Below are 22,938 nucleotides of genomic sequence, written 5' to 3'. Positions count from 1 at the left end.
GTGAGTGCTCAGCACTTCTGCAGATCTGACCTCATGCCAGACAGGTCTCATGTCTGGCACCCAGAAATGAGGAATGCACAATTAGTGACCACCTATGGAAAGTCAGGTTTAAGCCCATCACATAGGAACTCCAGGAGAGGAACGTATAGAATCCAATTTTCCAGAGAAGCATTTAACTGCCTCCATGAGACCACCTTTTCTATTCCCATAATCCCCTGCATCATGTACTAAACACCTTCCAACTTCTGCAACAAATGAAGCAGCAGTCCTGTGGACATATTCCTTTACTACACAATGTCAGAGCAGGTTCTTCCTGTGACTGAGGCAAGGGTCCTATGGAAAAATAATGTGATTATCACATTTTTTGAAACATACTTTTTAGTGTGCAATTTCCAAAGTTTTTTAAAAGAGAAAACTGAATAAACAGAAATTCCATCATGTAGAATCATAGTGACTCCCACATAGCTGTCAGCAGGGTGTCCTTTAGATCCACAGCACAGACCTCTGCCAGTTCTTCTAACAGAGTAACTCATAGCAGTGATAGGTTGTCACTCTCTCTGTGGACCACCCACTAGAGGGGGATAAGAAGTATCCTTTGCCAGTGGGTTTCACAGATATTTGCTGACAGAAGAATGAGACGACGCAGGAATCTTGGGTACCATTCCAGGCTTTGGAGGGGAGTGTTTTCTAGATGATCATGCTGTCTGTTACATTACATTGACAATCACTGGTCATGACCAGCAGTGCAGGCCTAAATAAAATGCCCTTGACATGAATAAACTCATTTTGCCCAAGTCTGACCTACTTGGACACTATAGGTTTTAATGTCTGAATCATACTCAAATGCTATTGGATTCACCTACCCCTTCTGAGAGCCTATGAAAAAGGGAGCAGGGTTTGGGGGCGAAAGGAAAAACAAGCATTAGACTGCAAAAAGGCTGAAATGGGAGATAGAGATTAATACAATTATTAAAAAAATAACACCCACAAAACACCCACTGGTGCACTGCCTGTAGGGGTTCTTCTGTCCCTGAGAACACAGAACACTTACATTTTTTTTTCTGGCATGTGTTTAATTTAGATGGAATGTCACAGATTCAGATGATTTTTCCAGACCCAGAAAGAGTCTGAGAGGCTTGCCAAGCCTAAAATTCTGGACAGCTGGCCCATCTATAATCTGTACCACATTAAGGCCCTGCTCCAGCACTCACTGAAGTCAATAAGAGTGGCAGATGCTCAACACCTCAGGTTTGCAATGTTCTTACTTTTGCTTTCTAAAGTATTCACTCTTCATCTAGAATTTTTCCTTAACAGAGCACCCCTGAAGGCAACCATCTGTCTGAGAGTTCTATAACAACTGTTTTCTATTTGTAACGACCATTTTAAAGGATCCTTTTGTCCCATTTCCCAAATAGAGCTACTGCGGCTGCTCTAAGGGTTTAATCCTGCTCTCTAATATGCAATATGCACCACACTTTAGGAAGTCAGCCACTGGGCTTCAGCACGTATGCACAGGAACACATTTTGCAAGATGCTCAGCAGTGCATGCCATGAACATGAGCTGCTGGAATGGAGCCAGCATGCATCAGTTTGATGTGCCGCCATCTCTTTTATTTCACGCTGGAGCATACCAGGACACAGAGGATATCAGGAGAAGCAGGAGGGAAGGCTTGCTTTAAAAATTTCCATGAGTTTTTCTTTTTGATTTCCTGCAGTTACAGTTACCCCATTCTGTACCCACTGAGCACTGTCCACAAGACTTACCCTTTCACTACACCAAAGAGACTGTGCTGTCTACTAGATTTAACATTAAACTAGATACCACCAGCTCCTAGACAAGTTACTTAGCCCACTCTGGACCAAATTTAAAATTGATTCCATTTATGCCAGGGTTGAATTTGGGTCTGTGTGCCTCAGTTTCCCCAGCTAGGAAACTATCTACACCACAGAGATGTTGTAAGTATAGTGCCTAGCACAAGGGGGTGCTCCTCCCTGAATGGGGCTTCTAGTCAATACCACTACTACTACTAATTAATAACACTGCTCTACAGCCAAAATGCTTCTGAAATAAATGTAGTCCAACTTTACTAATTCTGGGTCACTGAGAACGAAAATGATGCCTAAAATTGTTGATTGGCTCTAGTTTGCAAGATATGCTATTGGGTCAGTATATACGACCCTTGACTTGGGAATGGCGGAGGAAAAGTGAGTTATAAAGGGATCTCAATTTAAACCAGAAATGACTAAAATATATCTTTGACTGGATCTATTAATAAATCTATGACTGGGTTTGGACAGTACTTGCTTTTGAGGCAAAACAATGAATGATGCAATCTGAAGCTGGTATTGCATCATACATGATATGAATTGCATCATGTTATTCCTAGAAGTCATGAATGATGCAATCATAACGAAGCTTACATCACTCTCCTGAACAAATTGCCGTATATCAGCTCTAGAAATCATACGTGCTCTCTTCTTCGTCAGTGTTTGATTTTGCAAAGGGACACATTTCTGTTTAGCCAAAGTGAGTAGAGATGCCTCGTACTTGTGTGAACAGTGCAGATAACTTCTATGTTTGTGCTGAAGTGACTTTTGCATCACAAAAGCGCAGTATAACCACTATGGTTAAGGAAGCCTATCACCTTTATTTTGGCTGCAAAATTGGAGATCGGGACAAGAGGTGGGCCCCACACATATGCTGCAACACTTGTGCAACAAATCTTGGCCAGTGGTTGAACAGGAAAAGGAAATCTATGCCTTTTGCAGTGCCAATGATTTGGAGAGAGCCAACAGATCATACCAGCAATTGTTATTTCTGCATGGTGCCTCCAGTTGGGAAAGGTGTGTCAAAGAAGAAAAAGTGGACTGTGCATTATCCAAACATTCCATCAGCTATACGCCCAGTACCCCACGGAGAAGGACTGCTGGTTCCTGATGCACCAGAATCATTCTCACTTGAGGAAGAGGATGAAACTTCTGGTCCTGAACCATCAATGTCACAGGACCCACATTTTCTCCCATCCTCCTCCTCTGAACCGCACCTCAGAACACAAGGTGAACTGAATGACCTTGTCAGGGATTTGGAACTACCCAAGAGTAAGGCAGAGCTGTTGGGCTCCAGACTACAGCAATGGAATCTCCTGGCAGGCTATCAGGGCAAATGGAGTCCATCAATGCTTGCAGACTATTGCTGGACAGTGACAAGAGATGCTCCATTTAATGAATACAAGAGACAAACCAAGAAGCGCTGAGTAGACACTGAGTAGGACTAAACTATGTACATAATAGTTTTTTGTCTTTTGTTTCCTAATAAATTTTATTTATATAACCCTTTTGCTGATTTTTAAAGTGTTACATAAACAGGACAGGTGAAATATTATCATGTAAAGCAACCATAAACACATGAAAAGACCTAGGTTTACAATTTATGATTAAAACTCTACTATCTACACAATATACATAGACATAAAATGTAAAAACTTAAATATCTTAGAAACAGTAGCCAATCAGTTGTTTTAATTGTCATATTTGAATTCAGCACATCAAAATACATAATAAATATCACATTTTATCTCTGAAGCAGATGACTTCTCAAAAATTGTAGACCAGTGTAATTTGTGCATCACATCCCAGGAACAAAGTATGCTGTATAAACATTGAGGCCTAAAATGACCTCTTCTCTTCATCTTCATTTCCAAGACCAAATGAGAAAGCTTACTTACTTTTTCACTTCATTATTTTTCTGCTGGACTTGTAAGAACTATCAAAGATTTCAGAGAAAGGGAAACTACCAAACTACGTGGCATCATCTTCTGACTCAACATCTTTAAAGAGAGAGGAAATGGGAACCAGCTTTGTAGGAGTATGGGGGAGGGTAGTGTTCCTATGTAGCAGAAAGTTTTATCTCAAAATATGACTTTGTTAATTGCTGTGTACAACTCTGGAAGCTTAACTTACGGGGACATGTCAACAGAGGACAACTGCATGTCATAAAACAAAAGTATGATTTCAAGGAAAATGTCCTCTTGTCTGAGATGCATACTGTTTGTCGTATCTGAGATGCATTTTAAAGGTGTAGCTGCCATTTTGGGGAGAAAGCTCATATTTTCTGCCTCTCAGTATCTCTTAAAATTACATATTTTTGTAAACTCTTCCATCACATACAATTTACTTAATGAGACCCAAGAGTATCAAATTAAGACTTTGTACAACTTCTACTTGAGTTCTCAAATGTAAGAAACCAGGCTGTCTGCTGCAGAACAATTATTTCCTAACTTCCATAAAACAGAAAACCCTATGTTACAGGACATCTCCTCTGTGCACAGGTTATTTTTCCTTCTGTGCAGTACTTCTGCTATCAGCAAACAAACAAAACCCCTTCAAATGATGCGCACCAACAGGGATTACTCAGGAGATCCTTGAGGGGAGGGGTAGCCTCTGCAGAGTTGGTGCAGTGAGACACCAAGCCTGATGGAAATCAGCTGAAAAGTTATAATAGCCTTAGGTGGTATTAACTTCTGAGTCAAGATCCCTAGGCACTGAGGAACCTCCTTTTAAACCCTCTACTGGGATGAGGAGGAGGAGGAGATGCACAGGAGAACAGGAGTTGGAAGCTACATAAAGGCATAGAACCTCTCAGTGCATAGCCCTCTGCCTCCAATAGATTCCCTGCAATCTGCATGGATTTCAGAGGATCCACTGGGCTTCAGACCAAACGCACAATCTGTTCCATAAGAGCAAACAATCATTTAGGGAAACAATTGAGAGGAACCTGGCAGTTTTCCTGCTCCCTAAATGCCAGCTCCATGTTTTTTCACTGGAGAAGACAATCTCATCCACTGAGAGTGAAAATAAGTGTCAATAGAGAGAACGCGTCACTTCCTCTTAAGTCAATCATACTAGGCAAGCTATTTAAGTGATTCTGTTTTAAAAAGTTAGTTTCCCCTCTTCATATACCTTAATAAAAAAAACCACAAAAAGATAAAACTTTCCTAGCTATAAACAGAGCCTCATGATCACAAGTAGAAATTACTTGCTATGTTGTCATAAATAAATGTGAAGTGATACAAGCATGGGAATTTGTTATTCATCTCCCTGACACTCTGTGAACATTGAATGGTGACTTCTATTTGTATGTGCTTATTATTTTTTAAAACTACATTTATGGATTACTTCTTTTCAGTAGGCTACCAAAACCAGAGACCTTGACAGAGTAGTAAATGAACACTCATTTAACAAAGGATACGGATATACTATCTGTGCTATAGCAGCAGGCTTACAGAGCTGCTGCTATGCCATTGTAGCAGACGCTACAGCTACAGATGGAGTTTTTCTGTTGCTGCAAATCCAATCCCTCACAGTAGCTAGGCTGACAGAAGCAATGTCTACAACAGGGCTTAGGTCAGCTTAACTAATACCTCTTAGGGGTGTGAATTTCTTACATCCAGGAATGATGTAGTTAGGTTGATCTAACTTTTAGGTGTATGGCCAAAGAGTACAAACTTACACCGGTATAACTATGTCACTCAGGGGCATGAAAAAATCTAACCTCCAGCACAGACAGAGCTGTATTGACAGAAGAGCTTCTCCTGTTGACAAAGCTACCGTCTCTCATGGAGGTGCATTAGCTATACCAATGGGAGTTGTTCTCCTGTCAGTGTGGTAGTGACTTTACTAATGCACTACAGCTGCGTCGCTGCAGCTTTTTTAAGTGTAGGCCTGCCCTCAGACTTATATGCTAGTGTGGCTGAAGAACTTCTGTAGCCAGCAACAAAGCCTCACACGGTGGAAATGTACTCCTGTAAGGTGGATGTAATGCTGTGTTAAATGGCTCTCATGCAGTCAGCTGAAACAAGAGACACTGTAGGCATGTAGCTTAACTAGGGCCCAATCAAGTGAGCTGGTGCTAGCAGTGTTGGGAGCCCTAGTGTAGACTGGGTTTCAGCTGTCAATGTAGAATTCAGCCTCTTGCCAATTAAGCCTCAACTATCCACGGCAAGTATACCAATTTAGTTAAATTAGTTTCTAAATATATTTAGTTAACTTGGTACAACCCTCTCATGTCAATACCATTTAAAATGTAGCTTAATCTGATAACATATTGAATTAAGTTAAATTTATATTAGCTTTTAAAACTGATTTATGAATGTCCATACAATAGTGTTCTACTGAATTGATTTAGACAACAGTTTAGTAGTTAAATCAGTGCACTTTGAGAGTAGTCAAGGCCTTAGACATGATCCCAGCAGGGTTAGATGACATGCTGAAAACTCTAGTGGAACCCAAAATGCTGTCTACAATAAACTGGAGTTAGCAGTGGTGGGAAATTGTTCAAACATTCCCTAGAGCAAAGCAGATTTTGGAGAAGAAGTGAGTGGAAGGACAGCAGAGAGGATGTGAAATTGGAGAGAACGTGGAGAAAAAGGCGGGGATTAATGCAGGAAACAGTAGAGTGAAGGCAGAATTCTGTAAACTCCAATACATGAGCAATTTAACTATGTGTTTGCGCATATTGGTTTAGACAAGTTCAGGTATTTGTCTTGGGATTCCTTTAGGAAGACTAGGTGTTTTTGCTCTCCAGCTACCGCCTCTATCTTTCCCAGAACTAGCCCTCCATTATATTGGAATTTCTGAGGACAGGTAGGGATTTTGTCTCCCTAAGGAAGCTAGAAAGTGTTTGTCACCCCTGGTTTCACAACTGTTCATACACTGATGTATCACCAAACTTTGGTTGCCCCTGTCATAAGAACACAGAAATTATCACATTGGATCAGACCAGCAGTTGATCCAATTCAGTGTCTGGTCTCACCAGTTGCCTCAGAGGCAGTTATAATAAACCGTACAACAGGTAATTATGGAACAACCTTCTTAGAAAGTTTCTTCCTAAACTCTGCCAACTACAGGGTGACTTATGCCCTGAGGGTTTAATCTCTTTTCTCCACCTCTGATGGAACTCTGGATGTTCTTGTTAGCCATATAAGTGCCTGATCTGCTTGTTTCACAGAGCCTGCCCTACATTATACCTAATGAACTTGGCTAACTACAGATAAGAATCTAGAAATACCCATGGCAAGATAGGCAGGTAACAATTTAATTCCAGATCATGTTTACTGCCTGCAGCTGACAAAATTATCTTTCCAATTCTATGAAAGCTGAAGCACATTGGAACAGGATAGGGCATCTAGTAAATGGACCTTCAAATACAGAATACTGTTTGCTACTAATTTAGAGTGCATTTATTGTGGGTTTTTCCATGTACCTCATATAATGGTACAAACAACAACCTGCTTCTGTTAGCCTGAAATGTTGAGTTAATGACTAGCCAGTTGTTAAGCTACCTGCTAGCCATCTCTGCCACAACTCCCAGCCAACAAATATGGAACTTCCCCTTCCCCAACAGCCATGGCTGCTACCCCAAGTAGATACAGCCCCCAAAACACACACAGCATCCCAGGAGCCTAGACACCCTTGACCTCCACTTCACTGTCCCAGCCCCAGGCCGAGAGACCCTCCTCACAGGCATGAGCCCCAGCCAACCCGCATGCAGCCAGGATCTTGCTCACCAGCCATACCAAGCAGCCCACATGCAGGCCCTTGACCTACACAGAACTTCTAGCCAACAAAACCATTCCTGAGGCCAAGACAACCCCACACCTAGGCCCAAGTCTCCCCCCCCCTCGCCCTTCAGAGCCCGCCCCCCTTCCCCTCACCCTTCAGATGCCCCCCTCCTCGGGGGCCGAGCCCCCCTTCCCCTCCAGATCCCCCCCATCGGGGGCCGAGCCCCCCTTCCCCTCGCCCTTCAGATCCCCCCCTCCTCGGGGGCCGAGCCCCCCTTCCCCTCCAGATCCCCCCCATCGGGGGCCGAGCCCCCCTTCCCCTCGCCCTTCAGATTCCCCCCCCTTCTCGGGGGCCGAGCCCCCCTTCCCCTCGCCCTTCAGATCCCCCCCTTCTCGGGGGCCGAGCCCCCCTTCCCCTCGCCCTTCAGATTCCCCCCCCTTCTCGGGGGCCGAGCCCCCTTCCCCTCGCCCTTCAGATCCCCCCCTTCTTGGGGGCCGAGCCCCCCTTCCCCTCGCCCTTCAGAGCCCCCCTTCTCCATGCCCTTCAGATTTCCCCCCTCTCCCCGGGGGCCGAGCCCCCCCTCCTCTCGCCCTTCAGGGCCCTCCTCACTCCCCGGGGGCCGGGCCCCCCTTCAAAGCCCCCCTCCCTCCCCAGGGGGCCTAGTCCCCCCTCCTTGCCCTTCAGAGCCCCCACCTCCCCGGGGACCTGGGCCGAGCCCCCCTCCCCTTTCAGAGCTCCCTCTCCCGGGGGGAGGGGGGCTCATCCCGAAGGCCCAGCCACCCTGGGTCCCCTTCAGCCCCCCTCCAGCTCCTTGTCTCTCTCCCGACGCCCCGGGCCACGCCGCCGTCCCGTCGGGACTCCAGGGCGCACGCGCACTGTGCCCAGGCCTGGTGCCCGGGGGGGCCGCGCACATCCGGGTTCCTGGCGAGCTGCGCGCGCTCCGCGGCGGGAAGCGGATCGCCCAGTCCTGACTCCTGTCCCGCCACATCCGGGTCCTTCTCCACGACCACTTCCGGGTCGCGGGGAGACTGCAAGTTCCGCTTCCGGCGTGGCTGGAACTGGGAAAGTGCCGGTTCCGTTACCCAGGGTGAGTGAGGGGGCGAAGGGCCCCGTGCGGCCGCCGGGGCTGGGATCCCCTCCCGCTCCGTAGGGGGGCGCCTTGCTCACGGGCCGTGCTAGACCGCGGGGCGGCGCCGTGCCTGGACTGAGCTGCTCCCGGGGCGGCCTGGCCGAGCTGTGCGGGTGGGTGCAACAGGTGCCCCCCTCCCGCATGCCACCGGCTGCCGGGCATTAGCCCTCGCCCTGGCTGGCCCGCCAGCAGCCCCCGAGTCCCGATGGGCAGGGAGCCGGGAGATGGGGTGACATCGTGATCTGTGGCGAGCACGTGAACGGTTCACGGTCCGTCCGGTGCCGCGGGGAGGAGGGGCCCGTTGGCCGCAGTGGGCGGGGGGATGGGCTCTGAGTGTGCAGGGAGGTGAGAGCTGCTAACCAGTATTTTTAGAAACTCTCCTCTGCCCTTGGGGTGTGAGCGCTTCTGCATGTGCCTGTTGCATTAAGGAACAATGAGAGCAGTCACGAGACCTGGTTGTAGGAGCCTGGTTATAATAAGCCCACTGGCTCCTGCTAGCTTGGTAGGACCTCGTGTCTTGTCCTCCATTTCTGAATAATGGTCTAAGCTGTGACTCCTCAGCCCTCGTATACAGAAGACCTACGATAGGTGAAGTGAAAGGGAGACTATGGAGCGCTAGCACTGGAAGTGAGTCAGTTTGGCCAACAGAACTTTAGCAGCTGTGCAAGAGGCTGAGAGCTTTACCTCCACCATAACATCTGCATTTCTAACTGGAAACATTCTTCTTGTTGGTGAACAGGCTGGTTAATCTGTTTGCATCCACTAGCAGAGCTGAGAGTGTTCCTAGCAGTGAGGTGCTCTCTCTCTGGACAGCACTGTCTGTCTCAGGGGAGAGGGGTGGCAAGTCATCTCCTCTTCACCTCCTGCTAATCTGGAACAACCCTCCTTTGACCTTCTGCCTCACTGATTCTCCACCGATTTTCAAACCTCAACAGAAAACGTGTTTTTTTTCTCTTCTCTATACTACTAAATCTCTTTCTCCCTCTGCTATTTGTGTCTGTTACTGTGTGTGACTTCACTGTAAACTGTTTTGGATACAGTTGGTATGAATGATCCTAAGTAAATCAAAGATAGGGTTGTTTTGAGTGAACTGTAAGGTTATGATGTAATCACAGTGTCTGGGCAAGTGTTTGTTTTGGCTTTGTTTTCACACACCTACTTTGATAATGGCACAATAAAATATGCCCTTGAGTGTGTTGTATTGCAGGCATTACACTTCTGTAATGGTATAAATGAGTAGGGAAGGCTAATGCTTACATTTAACTGTCAAGGCTAGAAATATTTGTATATGTAGTTGTTCTTCCATAATTACACGTGTAGAGCTCACACGCTTAACAGTCTCATTGCTTAGTAGTTCCTTAGTGCAGTTGAGATTTGCAGTGATTATGATTGTGATGCTGCTTTGCTATAGTTGGGTGCTACTAGCATAGACTAGGCTGGATGTGCATTGAATTAGCATTGTTGGAGCTCACTAATGAATATAATACTGCTAAATTCAATACAAATGTAACTCCAAGCCCCAGTTTTAGCTCTGCACTAATCCCTCAGTTTTAAAACTTGGTCATAACTAGTGCAGTTCATACAAAATGAACAACTTTAAACAAACAACCTAAGTTATACTGCAGCCTTTAAAATACTGTAAGCATATAGTATAAATCTACTTGCCTTCCAATTAAATGCTCTTCTCAGTTCTGTATTTTTTTTTTTAATATGACCATCTCTTTTTCTCTTCCCTTCTTGCAGATATTGCTGGCAGTAATACTGAACGTATGCTTCAAGGATGTCTCTCTCTCTTATAATAAAATGGGGTGGACAGGAATATTCTATAACCTCATTATCAGAAGATGATACAGTGTTAGATCTTAAACAATCTCTCAAAGGCCTTACAGGAGTGCTACCAGAGCGCCAAAAGCTGCTTGGACTTAAAATGAAAGGTAATTCTTCACATTAGTTACTGGTGGAGCTGCCTAACTCATCAGAGGAAGAACCTGCTTTTACGTGTCCAAGCTGTATACACCAGTGGCACTCTTTCCTCCCCACGCTAATGGCTATGGATTTTGGATGGGTGTGTTCACAGGGATGTCACACATCACTGGATGTTGCTTAGCTTTGGTACATCATGCCTGTTTTTAAATTACTGATGTGAAATTTCTGCAAATTAAAGTTTAAAAAAAAAAGTAAACTGCAAGTACGACAGGGATTTTATGTATAGTACCTGGGTAACGAAGCCCCTGTCTTGATTGGAGACTCAAAGCACTGTTGTATTACAAGTAATTTTTTATTTCAGTTTGGCATTACTCTGTGTGTTAATACAGGTTCATAATAGTCTATCCTTGAACATGTTAGTGACATAGGGAAATTGAGGCTCCAATGGCATGGTATTTAGTAAGGGTCTGTCATCTTAGACCAAATGAAACCCCTCGACTTCAGTGCAAAAACAATGATCTGCTTGTATTGTAGGCAAACCTGCAGACAATGATGTTAAGCTCGGAGCTCTCAAACTGAAACCAAATACTAAAATCATGATGATGGGAACTCGTGAAGAGAGTTTGGTAAACATTTTCTTTTTGCCCATTTGCTTCTATGAAATTATAAATTGCACTTTGTCATGTGTTTCCTAATTATGACTGAAATTCTAGTGTTCCAGAGACAAGTTAGTGTAAGAATAATGGCACCATACCAACTTTGCTGCTCCTGCCTTGTATGTAAAATGAACTTGCCTGTAGAACTGTAATAGATTTGCATGTTATCATTGCTGTAGTGATCAGTTTTAAGTATAAGCTCTTATGCGCTTCTAGTGTGTCTCAAAAGTTTCACTAATTGTGCCACTGTTAAAATGAAAAGCATATAGATTAAGTCGTTTTATCTTTTTCCTGTAATGTGTTGTAACAAAATCCTGAGATCCAGTGTGTTTGTTTTAATGCTGCTGTATTTTTTCATCCCTCTAGGAGGATGTCCTTGGACCACCCCCTGACAATGATGATGTAGTCAATGACTTTGATATTGAAGAAGAAGTTGTTGAAGTAGAAAATAGGTGTGTTATGGCCATTTTAAGAAAAGATTGCAGTGTTCCTGAATGTTCAGTCCTGATGTGTTAACTATAACAGTTTGTACTGTTGTATTAGGGAAGAAAACCTTCTAAAAATTTCCCGGAGAGTCAAAGAGTACAAAGTGGAAATTCTGAATCCTCCTAGGGAAGGGAAAAAGCTGTTGGTACTAGATGTTGATTACACACTATTTGGTAAGTCATAGAATTTTTTTTTAAAATAAATTAATCTGTTCACTAATTACTATGTTAGCCTTTGATAGGTATTTTTCCCCTTACAAGTCACATTTTAATAACTTTTGCTCGTACCACCATATTCTGCCTTGTACTCTCTTTTTTGTCTTGCATTGCTACTGTTTTTAAAACTGTGCTTTATCAACATTGAATATGGTTGGCTTCAGGCCACAATACATAAACTTGCTACACAGGGATGCAGAGAGAAGGGTTGTATTTTTTTAAGTTTATACTTTCATCCTAATAATTTTCCTTTCGTATGCTGTCCCAGGCAGCGAGGTGGCAGTGAAGGGAAAAACACTTATTTTAAATATGATAAAGTCAACCTGTAAGTGATCAGGTTTCTCTTTTTGGGAAGAGGAGATTAGTTCAGTGTTGATTCTCATGGAGTTTTGAAACACCCATGCATAATACATTGCATATGAAAACTACCAAAATGGTTTCTCTGAGAGAGCAGCATTTTCTTATGACTTCACAGACTGTTCTGGGATGTTGGGGACATTATGGAGTTTGACTCTAAACCTTACCATTTATCTTTCTCTCTCCTTACCCTCAACCCCCTAAAAATTGTGTGTGTGCACGTGTGTGATATGTTCGTAATCTGAGATCAGAATTCAAGTCATTAGAACGAGCATGAGTTGAAGGTGCTGTATTAATAAGGAGAGTTTCACAGGAAGCCATTTTCTAATGAAGACAGACTATTATGCTTATGTGTTTGACAGTAAGAATTAAATAAGGCACATGATCACAAATACTGCCTTTTGAAATAAGGGAGGAAAAATGGTCTTATGGTTAACTGGACTGTGTCTGGGGGAACCTATGTTATATTTTTGGCTCTGCCACAGGTTTGGGCAAGCTAGAGTGTCTCTGCTTTAGTTCCCAGTGTGGGGATACAACTTCCCTATATAATAGGATTTAGGAGAATATATTCATTGTTTTTTGAAGTGTTGGGTGCCTCATTGATGGGGCCCATACAGGAATCAGATTTAACAAAAAATATGCTAAACTAATAATTAATTGTTTTGTTTTCCTCTCAGACCATAGGTCATGTGCAGAAACTGGGGTAGAGTTAATGAGGCCATACCTTCATGAATTCCTGACATCTGCATATGAAGATTATGATATTGTAATTTGGTGTAAGTTATTTTCTTTACCAAGTTAAAATCTTGTAAATTGTTTGGCATGTAGGATGCTGCAGTAGAGATGTTAAATATACTTGCAGCTTTTGCTGTTTGTTGTAAAACCTGATGCAATACCTTAATTTGGGCTGTATTTTATTTAATCCCTGAGTGAGTAGTCGGTTCATGCTCAGTAGTAATTAGATCTATTTTTAGAAAGATGGTAGAGCTCAAGTAGCTAAGCACAGTACACTGCCCATGCGAACAAGTGAATGTGGTGAAGAAATGAACAGGGTATAAAATTATATTGAATATTAGTTTGTACAGATTAACAAATAATTGAAGGGATTAAGCTATATGTTAAACATCCATATGCTGCTTGGTGATGTGCATATATCCCAAACCAGATGACAAGAGTATCCCTCAGCAGAGTGGGGCAGGAAACAAGCAAAACTCTGTCACTATTATTACAGGGCAGTCACTGATTTGCCTGAACACACCAGTTGGTTTCCTGTCTTCTAGCAGGTTGAGGCTTGTCTCTAGCTGAGCTAGTCTAATTTTTTTTTATCTAGCTTTAATCATGTTACAGCAAAAGGGTTGATTTAGTTTGAATAGTCTGCCTTTTAAAGTGTATGCAATATTTGATCTAGTCTGTTACATTTTTCAGGCTAAAAGGAATTAGTTAGCTTCAAGTAAATATTTTATATAGGAAACAAACTTTAGGACAGTGATGGATAGAATATGTAATGATAGTTTAACTTGTACCAAGCAGGCAAGTCTGATAGCTGAAGAGAACTGAAACTTTACCTTTCACTGGTTCATCTTGATAAAGTGTTCTTTTTCCTCTTCCCCTTGTTCTAGCTGCTACTAATATGAAGTGGATTGAAGCTAAAATGAAAGTAAGTTATGTTTAGAAATATCATTTGTTTCTATTATGTTGTCAATATTTGGTAGATATGAGTTTGTAACCTTTAATCAGACTGTGTTCAGCAGCTTATATAGCAATACCAACAGTTAGGAATTGTGGGCAGGGAGATCAAAAGCTTTTTGGGTTTTCTAAAAGTTCATAGTGTTTTTAAAACTGTCTCCCTCTCAAAACTGAGAATAATCCTAATTTTAGAATTCTATATAAATTTTCACTGCAGTAAGTGTTAAATTTGCACAGCTAAAATATGAGAGGAGGTGCTAGAGATTAGATTGGTCATGCAGGTTTTGCCCTGTCTTTTGTATATATAATCTGTAATTATAATATCACATACTCTTTCATAAATGTAATGCAGTTTTTTAAAAGTGACCATAGGTACACACACAGCATCCTAGAGATCCACAACAGGAAGCTCCTCTCATTTTTTCCTTGCGCCTTCCCCAACGTTGGAGCTCTGCTCTCTCCTGTGCCTCTTACAAAGTCTATAGGAGCCCTTTTAGATCCAGTTCTTTACCGATTTAAGCACAACAGGCAATTAGCTAGTGACTGCATAGCTGACTTAGCCGTGAGCATATTTGCTGCTAGCTTTAGCTGTCCACTTAGTGAGTTTAGTAAAAATTGCTGCATGCTTGGTTTGTAATTTTCAAAACTCAGTCAAATCAAAAACAGTTTCAATTCCAAAATTATGCCTTTTGTACTTCTGCTGTTTTGGCTTTGTGGCTGCCATTTTATCAGTGTTTTTAATTGAGAAAAGTATATTTTCCACTTTGCTTATGCTCAGAATAGTCATGGTCTTTTTATAAATCAGCCTTAGGTAGAGATCAGTGACAGAGAACTTCAGTCAAAGCTATGAAAGCTTTGAGTTATGAATGAATGAAATTGAGGTGAGAATGGTAAACATTACACATCCTTAACTATGGTCAGATGTACCTCACTCTGATAAATAGGTCTGTCAGACTTTCCTGCTCTTACTGGCTAGCATTTATTGCAAAGGAAATGTCAGAGAGCTTAAATTTCAGTTCACTGGTACTAAAACATGGTTTCAAACCAATGTGAGTATATGATTAAGTATCTTTGTAAAAGGGTTGCTTACCACTCATGTGAGGTGCAGCTGCTGCCTCAGTTTCCCTTCTCTGGTTAGCACTCTGGATAAAAAACAATAGTCCTGTCATAGGTAAAGGAAAGTCCAATGAAATGAAATATCTAGAAAACAAATCATTTACCTTCCTTTGGCCACAGCCCATTCTCTAGATACATGCAACAATCTCACCTTGATTGCAGGGATATAACTAGACTACCTCTAGATGGCACCTCAGCGCTCCAGAGGAGCCTGTGTGATCTCCCTCTGCCATGGGCTGCAGGTCGTCCTGGATAGCAAAGCAGCCATTTGCTCCAAACTCAGCTGTATTTGCTTCACACTCTCTGGCCTTCCTGGTTTCCTTCTCTGCTGGGAGCCCCACTGTGGTCCAGTCTTGGTCACTTGATTGCCACCAATAGCAGCTTGCTGCTTCTCTCTCTCTCTCTCTCTCTCTAAACTGAGCTGACGACATCTCTTATATTGTTGTCCCCTTCCATAGCTTCAAGCTTATGTTGCTTCTAGCCTACAGTTTGCATCGTCCATTTGGGAACAACAACTCCCAAAGTACCTGGCCTTAAAGGGCTGAAACAGAAAAAAGTTCTGGAGCTGTCCTTGAAGGGTCACCACACCCTGTTATAGTTCTCAGAGGTCACGTCTGCAGCAACAAAAGTCAGGCAGAATAACCCTGTTTAATTTTATTCTCAACACGCACATATAAATGGAATTCAGATGCTTTTTAGCATTTTGCTTTGGTATAACACTGACACTGCTCCATGTAGAGAGTACTCTTCATTTGTAAGAAGATTCACTTTGTACATAACAGCAAGGCATTCAAGTGTAGCTAGATGTCAGAAGGAAAGCTGTTGCAGTGGATGGTTTGTGCTTACTTGGTGCATGGCTCTGAATTTTAATTCTGGTATGTGCAGCAGAGTAATATATAAAACTTACACATTATAGCAAAGTTTAGTGCTACATGATATTTTTAAGAAAGGATTTGAAATAGAAATGATGCAGTGTCATTTACTCAAAGATTCATTTCTATAAATGATCTAAGTTGTCTGTGCTCCCATTGTTTCAGGAGTGGCCAGGTCTATAAAAGGTGAGCCACATCTGTTGCAAGGCTGATTCTTTGATTAGGCACTTACCCTTCTATTGTCCCACACGTTGACTACTATCATTTTTGCGTGGTCTTTGGGCCTGGCTATAATGTGGAACAGGAGCAAATAGAAGAAAAGAAAACACACACTATTTGTTACACACTTAGCTTTAGAGACTGAGCGGGGGGTCTGCATCATCTAGAAATTTTGGAGGATGCTCCCCCCTCTTCTCTTCTTGCTTACTGTGGATACAGGGATGATACTGATGTAGGTCAGAAGCTCTCTGGATCTTGCCTCTTCACTGAACTCACTTTGATTTTATACTGATGTAAATTATTTATTAAGTTTGACCCTAGGAATTGCAAAACTACACTCACATCAGTTTTTTCTGTTAGTAGAATTCTGTACTTTATTCTCGTTGGATAGGAAAGCAGACCTCTTTTTAGCATGTCTCTGTTCATCCTCAACAGCTGACCCCTTCACAAATATAATATATTACCATCAAAGTTTTTAACATAGCAGTAAAACTGTCTGTCTAGAATTTGTTATTAATCTCTGTTACCCAGGAGCTGGGAGTGAGTACAAATGCAAACTACAAGATAACCTTCATGTTGGACAGTGCTGCCATGATAACGGTGCACACTCCAAGGAGAGGACTAATAGATGTAAGAACCATTTGTATTTCCTAGATTAATGCTTTTCCTCATTTTAAACAGTAAAATTTCCTTTTAAAAAAGCTAGTGATCGGAACTCCCTTATATATTTTTGATTTAAGTTTGTGTTGGGACTTGCACATAAGAAAATCCTAAAACCCAACTGAAGTTCAGGAACGGGGACTGGGAAGAACAATCACGTTGTAGCATTTTGAATTTACAGTGTTTTTTTGGTTATAATGGACAATGTGGCTGTCAAACAAAAAATAAACAGGTCTATTGGGAGAACATTCTTGTGTGTCACAAGACTACTTTTCTTAGTGGTGGCTATACTGAATCTGCTGAAATCACCAATATACATTCAATAAGTCATTTTGAAGTGCTATATTGAAGACAATAGACTGCACGCACCTGCTAATTCTTCAGCAAAAGGATAAGTGAAAAGTACAGTAAAGTTGCAACATTGATGGTATGATTTCCATGTCTCTTGTAATCTTTACATCACATGTTTTACCTCAGGTAACTCTTACACACTTCTATTTGCAGGTGAAACCTCTTGGTGTTATATGGGGCAAATTTTCAGAGTTTTATAACAAGAAAAATACTATCATGTTTGATGATATTGGACGAAACTTTCTAATGAACCCACAAAATGGACTAAAGGTAACTCAATGAAATTATTAGCAGAGCAGCAACAAATGAAAGTAAATAATTGACTTCTTATAGCTGCTTTCTGTATTTCTTTGTTGTTTTTAAACTACTGATCAACAAAACACAATGCATATTTGATAGTTTAAAAACAAAGAACTCCTCTTTGGACTAGATAGTCACTTTTTAGTAGTAAGGGAGATGTACTCAATATGGTATTTTGATTCACTGTTAAAGTAGAAACATTTAGACTACTGAAATGAAGTAGGAGGAGTAAAATTCTTATTATTTGTGTATATATATTATACATTTACATTGTAGTAGTGCCTAAAGACCACAATCAGATTGGGCCACGCTGTGCTTGGTGCTGTACAAACATAGGATAAATGACAATCTCAGAAGTGTGCTTAATGGTCAGAAAATAACTCCATTAAATATCTTGTTACTATACTTTTATCAGTAGTTAGCCAATATAAAAAAAGGTCCTGTTCCTATGAAATCATACGGAACAAAATTGCCCCCTAACTTCTGTTTCCAGACTCCTCCTCATTGATGTTGATTTACTGAACAGAACGTTGAATTGAACGTTCAGTCTGACTAGGAGGAGATGTGGTGAGACTGACAGAACAGTATTGTTACTTGTTAATGAGGGTACAACACAAGTGTGTTACAGCCCAGAATATATTGACAGCAAGACAAATTGGAGATGGTTGTTGAGAAAGGATGTTGGAGGAGGGGGAGTCAAGATCAGATTTTCAACCTGAGGCAAAATAATTTAATCAGCTACGCCTCTTGGGCTTTACCAGTTTGTCCAAAAGCTTATGATACAAGTAGATAGCGAGATATGGAGTGAGTTTCACAGCTCCTTTAAAAGGTCACAGTCAACTCAAAATCATTTACATTTTTGAATCCTCTATTGTTACAAGCAACACCAGAGATTACTGTGACAAAGGGTTACACAAAACTTCCTTTACAGTTTTATTTTGTGCATTTAATGGCACTTTGTGTACAGTCATTTTTACTTTGTTCCCTTCCCTTTCTCCCCCCCCCCATTGGTGGTGTGTGGGGGGGTGTCTTTCACAGAATAATAGAGGAGAGAAAAATGATAGGGAAATGTAAATGTAATGCCTCAGCAGGGAAATTTGGGGCAGATGCAATACCTGAAGCTTCAGTAACTTGTATTTGACTGTGTCCCTCTAACTCTGAAGTCAAATAACCAGGAATAGGCATGTTCAAGCTAGAATAGCAGCAGATTGATCTTTAACTGGAAAATACTTTAAGTTCTTGCTATAATTTTGTAACCTCTGTGGTGAGATTGCAGCAGGGACAGACTGAGAACGGAGCAGTAACAGTCATGTTCTGTTAGGAAATCTCTTAACTATCCATATCTCTGAGGTAGAAGGTTTTGTACAGAGACTTGTGGAAGTGATAATTTAATATCTCAGTTATGGCCATCCAGGCTTCCAGATTCCAAATGCAGTATGCATACCATATAACTTGAGACTTCAGTGAACTGAGCTTCAGATTGTAGGCATCTCTGAACTAACAAGCAGGAAAGTAAGTATGAAGAATACCCTTCTTTGTTCCTGTTTGAAAACAAACAGCAAGAAATTTTTTTTCTAGTTGGCTTCAGCAGGTGAGCATTTTCATGAAGGATGAGATCTCTCAAGAACTAAAAGCCTATAAAATACCCTATTCTATATACTACTGGAAAAGACTTGGTTGGTAGAGTTTGTATATAGATTGTGTAGACTTTTCTGGGATTTCTCTTTGAGTGGCAGGGACGCCTAACTTACTCTGAACAGTATACTTACTTAACAAATAATTCACAAATAACCAAATGTGAGAGAATTGCAAGTGTTGTGTTAGGCAAATGCTTATACTTCTGTCTCTCAATAGATAAGACCCTTTATGAAAGCACATTTAAATCGGGATAAAGACAAGGAGCTTTTAAAGCTTACTCAGTACCTCAAAGAAATAGCAAAATTAGATGACTTTTTGGAACTGAATCACAAACACTGGGAAAGGTAAGAACTATGTCACGTTTTCTCCCTCCCTCCATCCCTAAATACTATATCATGTTTTAAAATTACCTGGAAGGAAAGACTGCACTGCTGCACATGCTTCAACTTGAGATGGGATGGGTCTCTAGTTTTCAGTTGGAACTTAGGTCATAAATCAAAGCCGTAACACACTAAATGGTTTGGGACCCGGCAGTTTGGGTGAGCAGGGCACCTCTCGTTCCATGTGATACTACAGCAGCCGTGATCAGCGGAAGTGTTCGACCTCACTGCTCTATAGCATGGGATGGGGGGCTGTGGTTGGGATGTTCTCCATCAGCGGTCCGGGGCCTGGAAGTCCTCCTCTTCCCACCCATAGTCTGACAGAGTCGAACTTTGGTTAACCTTCGGGGCATATTACAATGCTTGGAGCTGGTTGAATGTGGATCTCTACATAATGAGGTTCCTAATTGTTAATGAGGGTTTATGGTATGCATGGTGGTTATGTTGTGCACCAGGTTTGGGCAGTAAAGTATTTTATTAAGGCTATATAGCCTTTGGGGAGAGACTTTCAAAGGCATAAAAGGTAGGTAAGTGCCTAACTCTCACTGAAAGTCATTGGGAAGTTGGGCCTCTAACTCATTTGTGCTTTTGAAAGACTTCCTCATAATGTTTATACAAGTGCCCTGAGCTTTGAGAGGAGCTTGCAATATCACACAATAAATGTGCCTGCAACATGTTATTGTGGAAATGTTTGCTTGTCTCAATAAAAACAGCTCTAGAAATCTATTGTAAATCTTAATTTACTAGTGCTGTATACAGCTTAGAATGGAGGGCCAAATGCCAAGTTTATTTTAAATTAACCCTTTGGAACTCTCTGCTGTGAAGGCCAGTTACAGGGTGTTTTTAATAGAGATTAGAAAAGCTGTGATGTTACCACCGTGCTTGACATCTCCCAACTGTAGTAAGAGGAGAACCCTAAAAGTGGAGTAATTGAATAGCCTTATTCTTTAATGAATGGTCATCAAAACCTTAATCTTTAAAGGCATCTTCCTTCAACCTTAGGAGTCTGACAAATTCTGAACAGAATTTTTAGACCAAAGGAATTTAAAGATAGCTATTCAGGTAATTTCAGATTAATTTAAACTTGAGTTAAATGTGTTTGTATATTTAGTTAGCTGTTACTTTCAAAAATAGTAACCACGCCTGTGTTCGATTGTAGAAAATCTACTTCACAGAGGGGAATGATGGTGAAATCTTGAAAGCTGCCTCTAACCACCACCTTTCCATCACTCGGTGCATTAATGATCATATGTCTGGAATCATTCCGTTTGTAATAATTCATTCAAAAACATACTGGTTCTTAAGCAGTGTCATGCAGTCTATTATAAAAGTGCTTGTGTACTAACGTTATTCCCCTTCTTCCCTCCCCCCCATTTTATTTTGGTTAAAAATAATTTGTTTTGTTTCTTTCAGGTACCTTTCAAAGAAGCAAGGACAATAGCTTTAATAAACTCTTGTGGCACTGAACTGAAGAAAACAACATAATTTGAGTCGTTGGACCTTTCCTTGCTTTTCTGCTAGAACACAATAGTGCTGGACACTGAATCCGACACCAGAATGACTGCTTATACTTGGTCTTCCAGTTGGTTTGTTCTATTTTTTTTTTTTTAAAGATCACAGCAATAAGCTCAGAGAGAGAAATAAGCCAGTTGCTTTTTCTTGCATTCATTTCCCGTGTTGTTCTTTAAAATATTTTCTTTCATTGCTGCCATAATACCACCATAACCATTAAAGAGCAACACCATTCTGAAACTGGAAAAAAAAAAAATTTAGACCAAAACGGTTGAGTAAGGAGCTAGTCTTGGTATTCTCTGAATTCTATCAGTCCTCTTTCCCCTCTGTCTTAGAAACAGTCTCCCTCTCCCATTCCACTATTTAAGACTATAAAATACCAGCTGTCTAAGTTTGGTATATATTAGTATGTCAGTGTTTTTGTGCAAGACAGTTCAAGATTGGAAAGCACCACCTCTAAGGCAAATATACACTAGTGTGCACATTTAGATTATAAAGCAGTGATTACTGGAATACAAAAGACAAAAATCTACAGAGGGAGAGAAATCCAGCCTTGTTTGATTAAGTGAAAAGCAGTCTGCGTGAAGAAAAATTCTCCTAACCAGATAAAAGGTGTAAACTTCAAATGAGAGAGTCACATTCCTACTAAAGCATGAACAAAACCCTTGTTCTGTTCTAGTTAATTTTGTCAGAGTGCAAACACTGTGTTTCAATTACAATATTCAGCCATACTGGTTTTAAAGTATAATTTACTTGCGCTGCTTGAGCCTGCACTATAGAAGTGTGATGTGACTGCTGTTTTGTATTACTGACAGTCCTGCATTATGCAGTTCTTGTATTTGAAAGAAGATTGACCCTTTCAAATAAAGATGGTATATATTGTTCTTAAGGAACTATAGCAGTTGTGTAAATAATAAATACCTTTTTCTTAAAGTGTTGGTTGCATGTGTCTTATGTTGTCATTTTTTAACAAGGATCTCTCTCTTCTCCTTCCCATATTAACCTTACACAATATTTTCCCCTCTGTGTGAATAACACTATCATCGTATCACACAAGGGTTTTTTGCATCTAATTGTCCTGATTTTAGTGGGAAATAGTTTGGGGTTTTATTGTCAAAGAAAACAGGTTGGAAAAGATATGTACTTCACTAACTGCCTTTACTGGGTAAATGAACTTTGAAACTACATTTCAGGACTGATCAAACTTGCACTGAACTTAATAGACCTTAATGCTGGGAGTTGATCAGGCCCTTATCTAGCTGTGCACATATGCCCAGTACATGTACCATTAAGGCCACAGGTCTGCCATCAGATCCAGGAGTGCACATCTTTGCATTCACTTGGAGTCCCACTGAAATTAACAAGAGTCTGCCTCCATGGATCAGTTGGCAGGATAAGGGTGTAAGCATGCAGCTTAAATTATTACTTGTGTTTTGCACTGAAGTGTCTAAACTTATTTTAAAACTAGGTTTCCAGACTTAGAAAAATGTACCACTAATTAAATATTTACATAGTCATTTTTTTTAAAAAAAATTGAGATTTGCTGTCTAAGCTGGGAAAGTATTATCCTGCCTCTACCACCTTATAATGCTGAAAAACAGGTCAGCTAAGCTAGTCAACAACCAAAGTAATTGGTGGGCAAGAACGATCAAAGAAAATGTCAGCACAAAAGATGAATTCTTCAGAAAGATGAGCATGGGATTAAAATTGCAACCTTAATTATAGTAGGGGCAACTAATAATATATACTTTGGGTTTAAAAAATGGATGCTCTGCATATTTTTGATTTAGCAAAACCAAAAGCTGTGAACTTCCAATAAGCTAAATTGTGGGTACTAGTTAACACTGTGACCAAGAGTTTTTTGGAGTTGAAGCT

General features: G+C 41.2%; 1 protein-coding gene across 1 annotated transcript; it reads left to right on the top strand.

Annotated features, from left to right (window-relative positions):
- Positions 1-8,551: 8,551 nt before the first annotated feature.
- UBLCP1 (ubiquitin like domain containing CTD phosphatase 1) lies at positions 8,552-21,996 on the top strand. The gene is made up of 11 exons (XM_030572941.1): positions 8,552-8,647; positions 10,433-10,623; positions 11,150-11,241; positions 11,638-11,723; positions 11,815-11,930; positions 13,007-13,105; positions 13,949-13,986; positions 16,754-16,852; positions 17,387-17,503; positions 19,388-19,515; positions 20,965-21,996. Exons 2-11 carry the CDS (start codon positions 10,470-10,472, stop codon positions 20,990-20,992), a joined length of 957 nt encoding a protein of 318 aa, XP_030428801.1. The 5' UTR covers positions 8,552-8,647; positions 10,433-10,469; the 3' UTR covers positions 20,993-21,996.
- Positions 21,997-22,938: the final 942 nt, after the last annotated feature.

Source organism: Gopherus evgoodei, chromosome 8, assembly GCF_007399415.2.
Source record: "Gopherus evgoodei ecotype Sinaloan lineage chromosome 8, rGopEvg1_v1.p, whole genome shotgun sequence".
Classification (NCBI taxonomy): Eukaryota; Metazoa; Chordata; order Testudines; family Testudinidae; genus Gopherus; species Gopherus evgoodei.
Note: the sequence above shows the minus strand (reverse complement) of the source record. Positions and strands in the feature narration are given on the sequence as shown.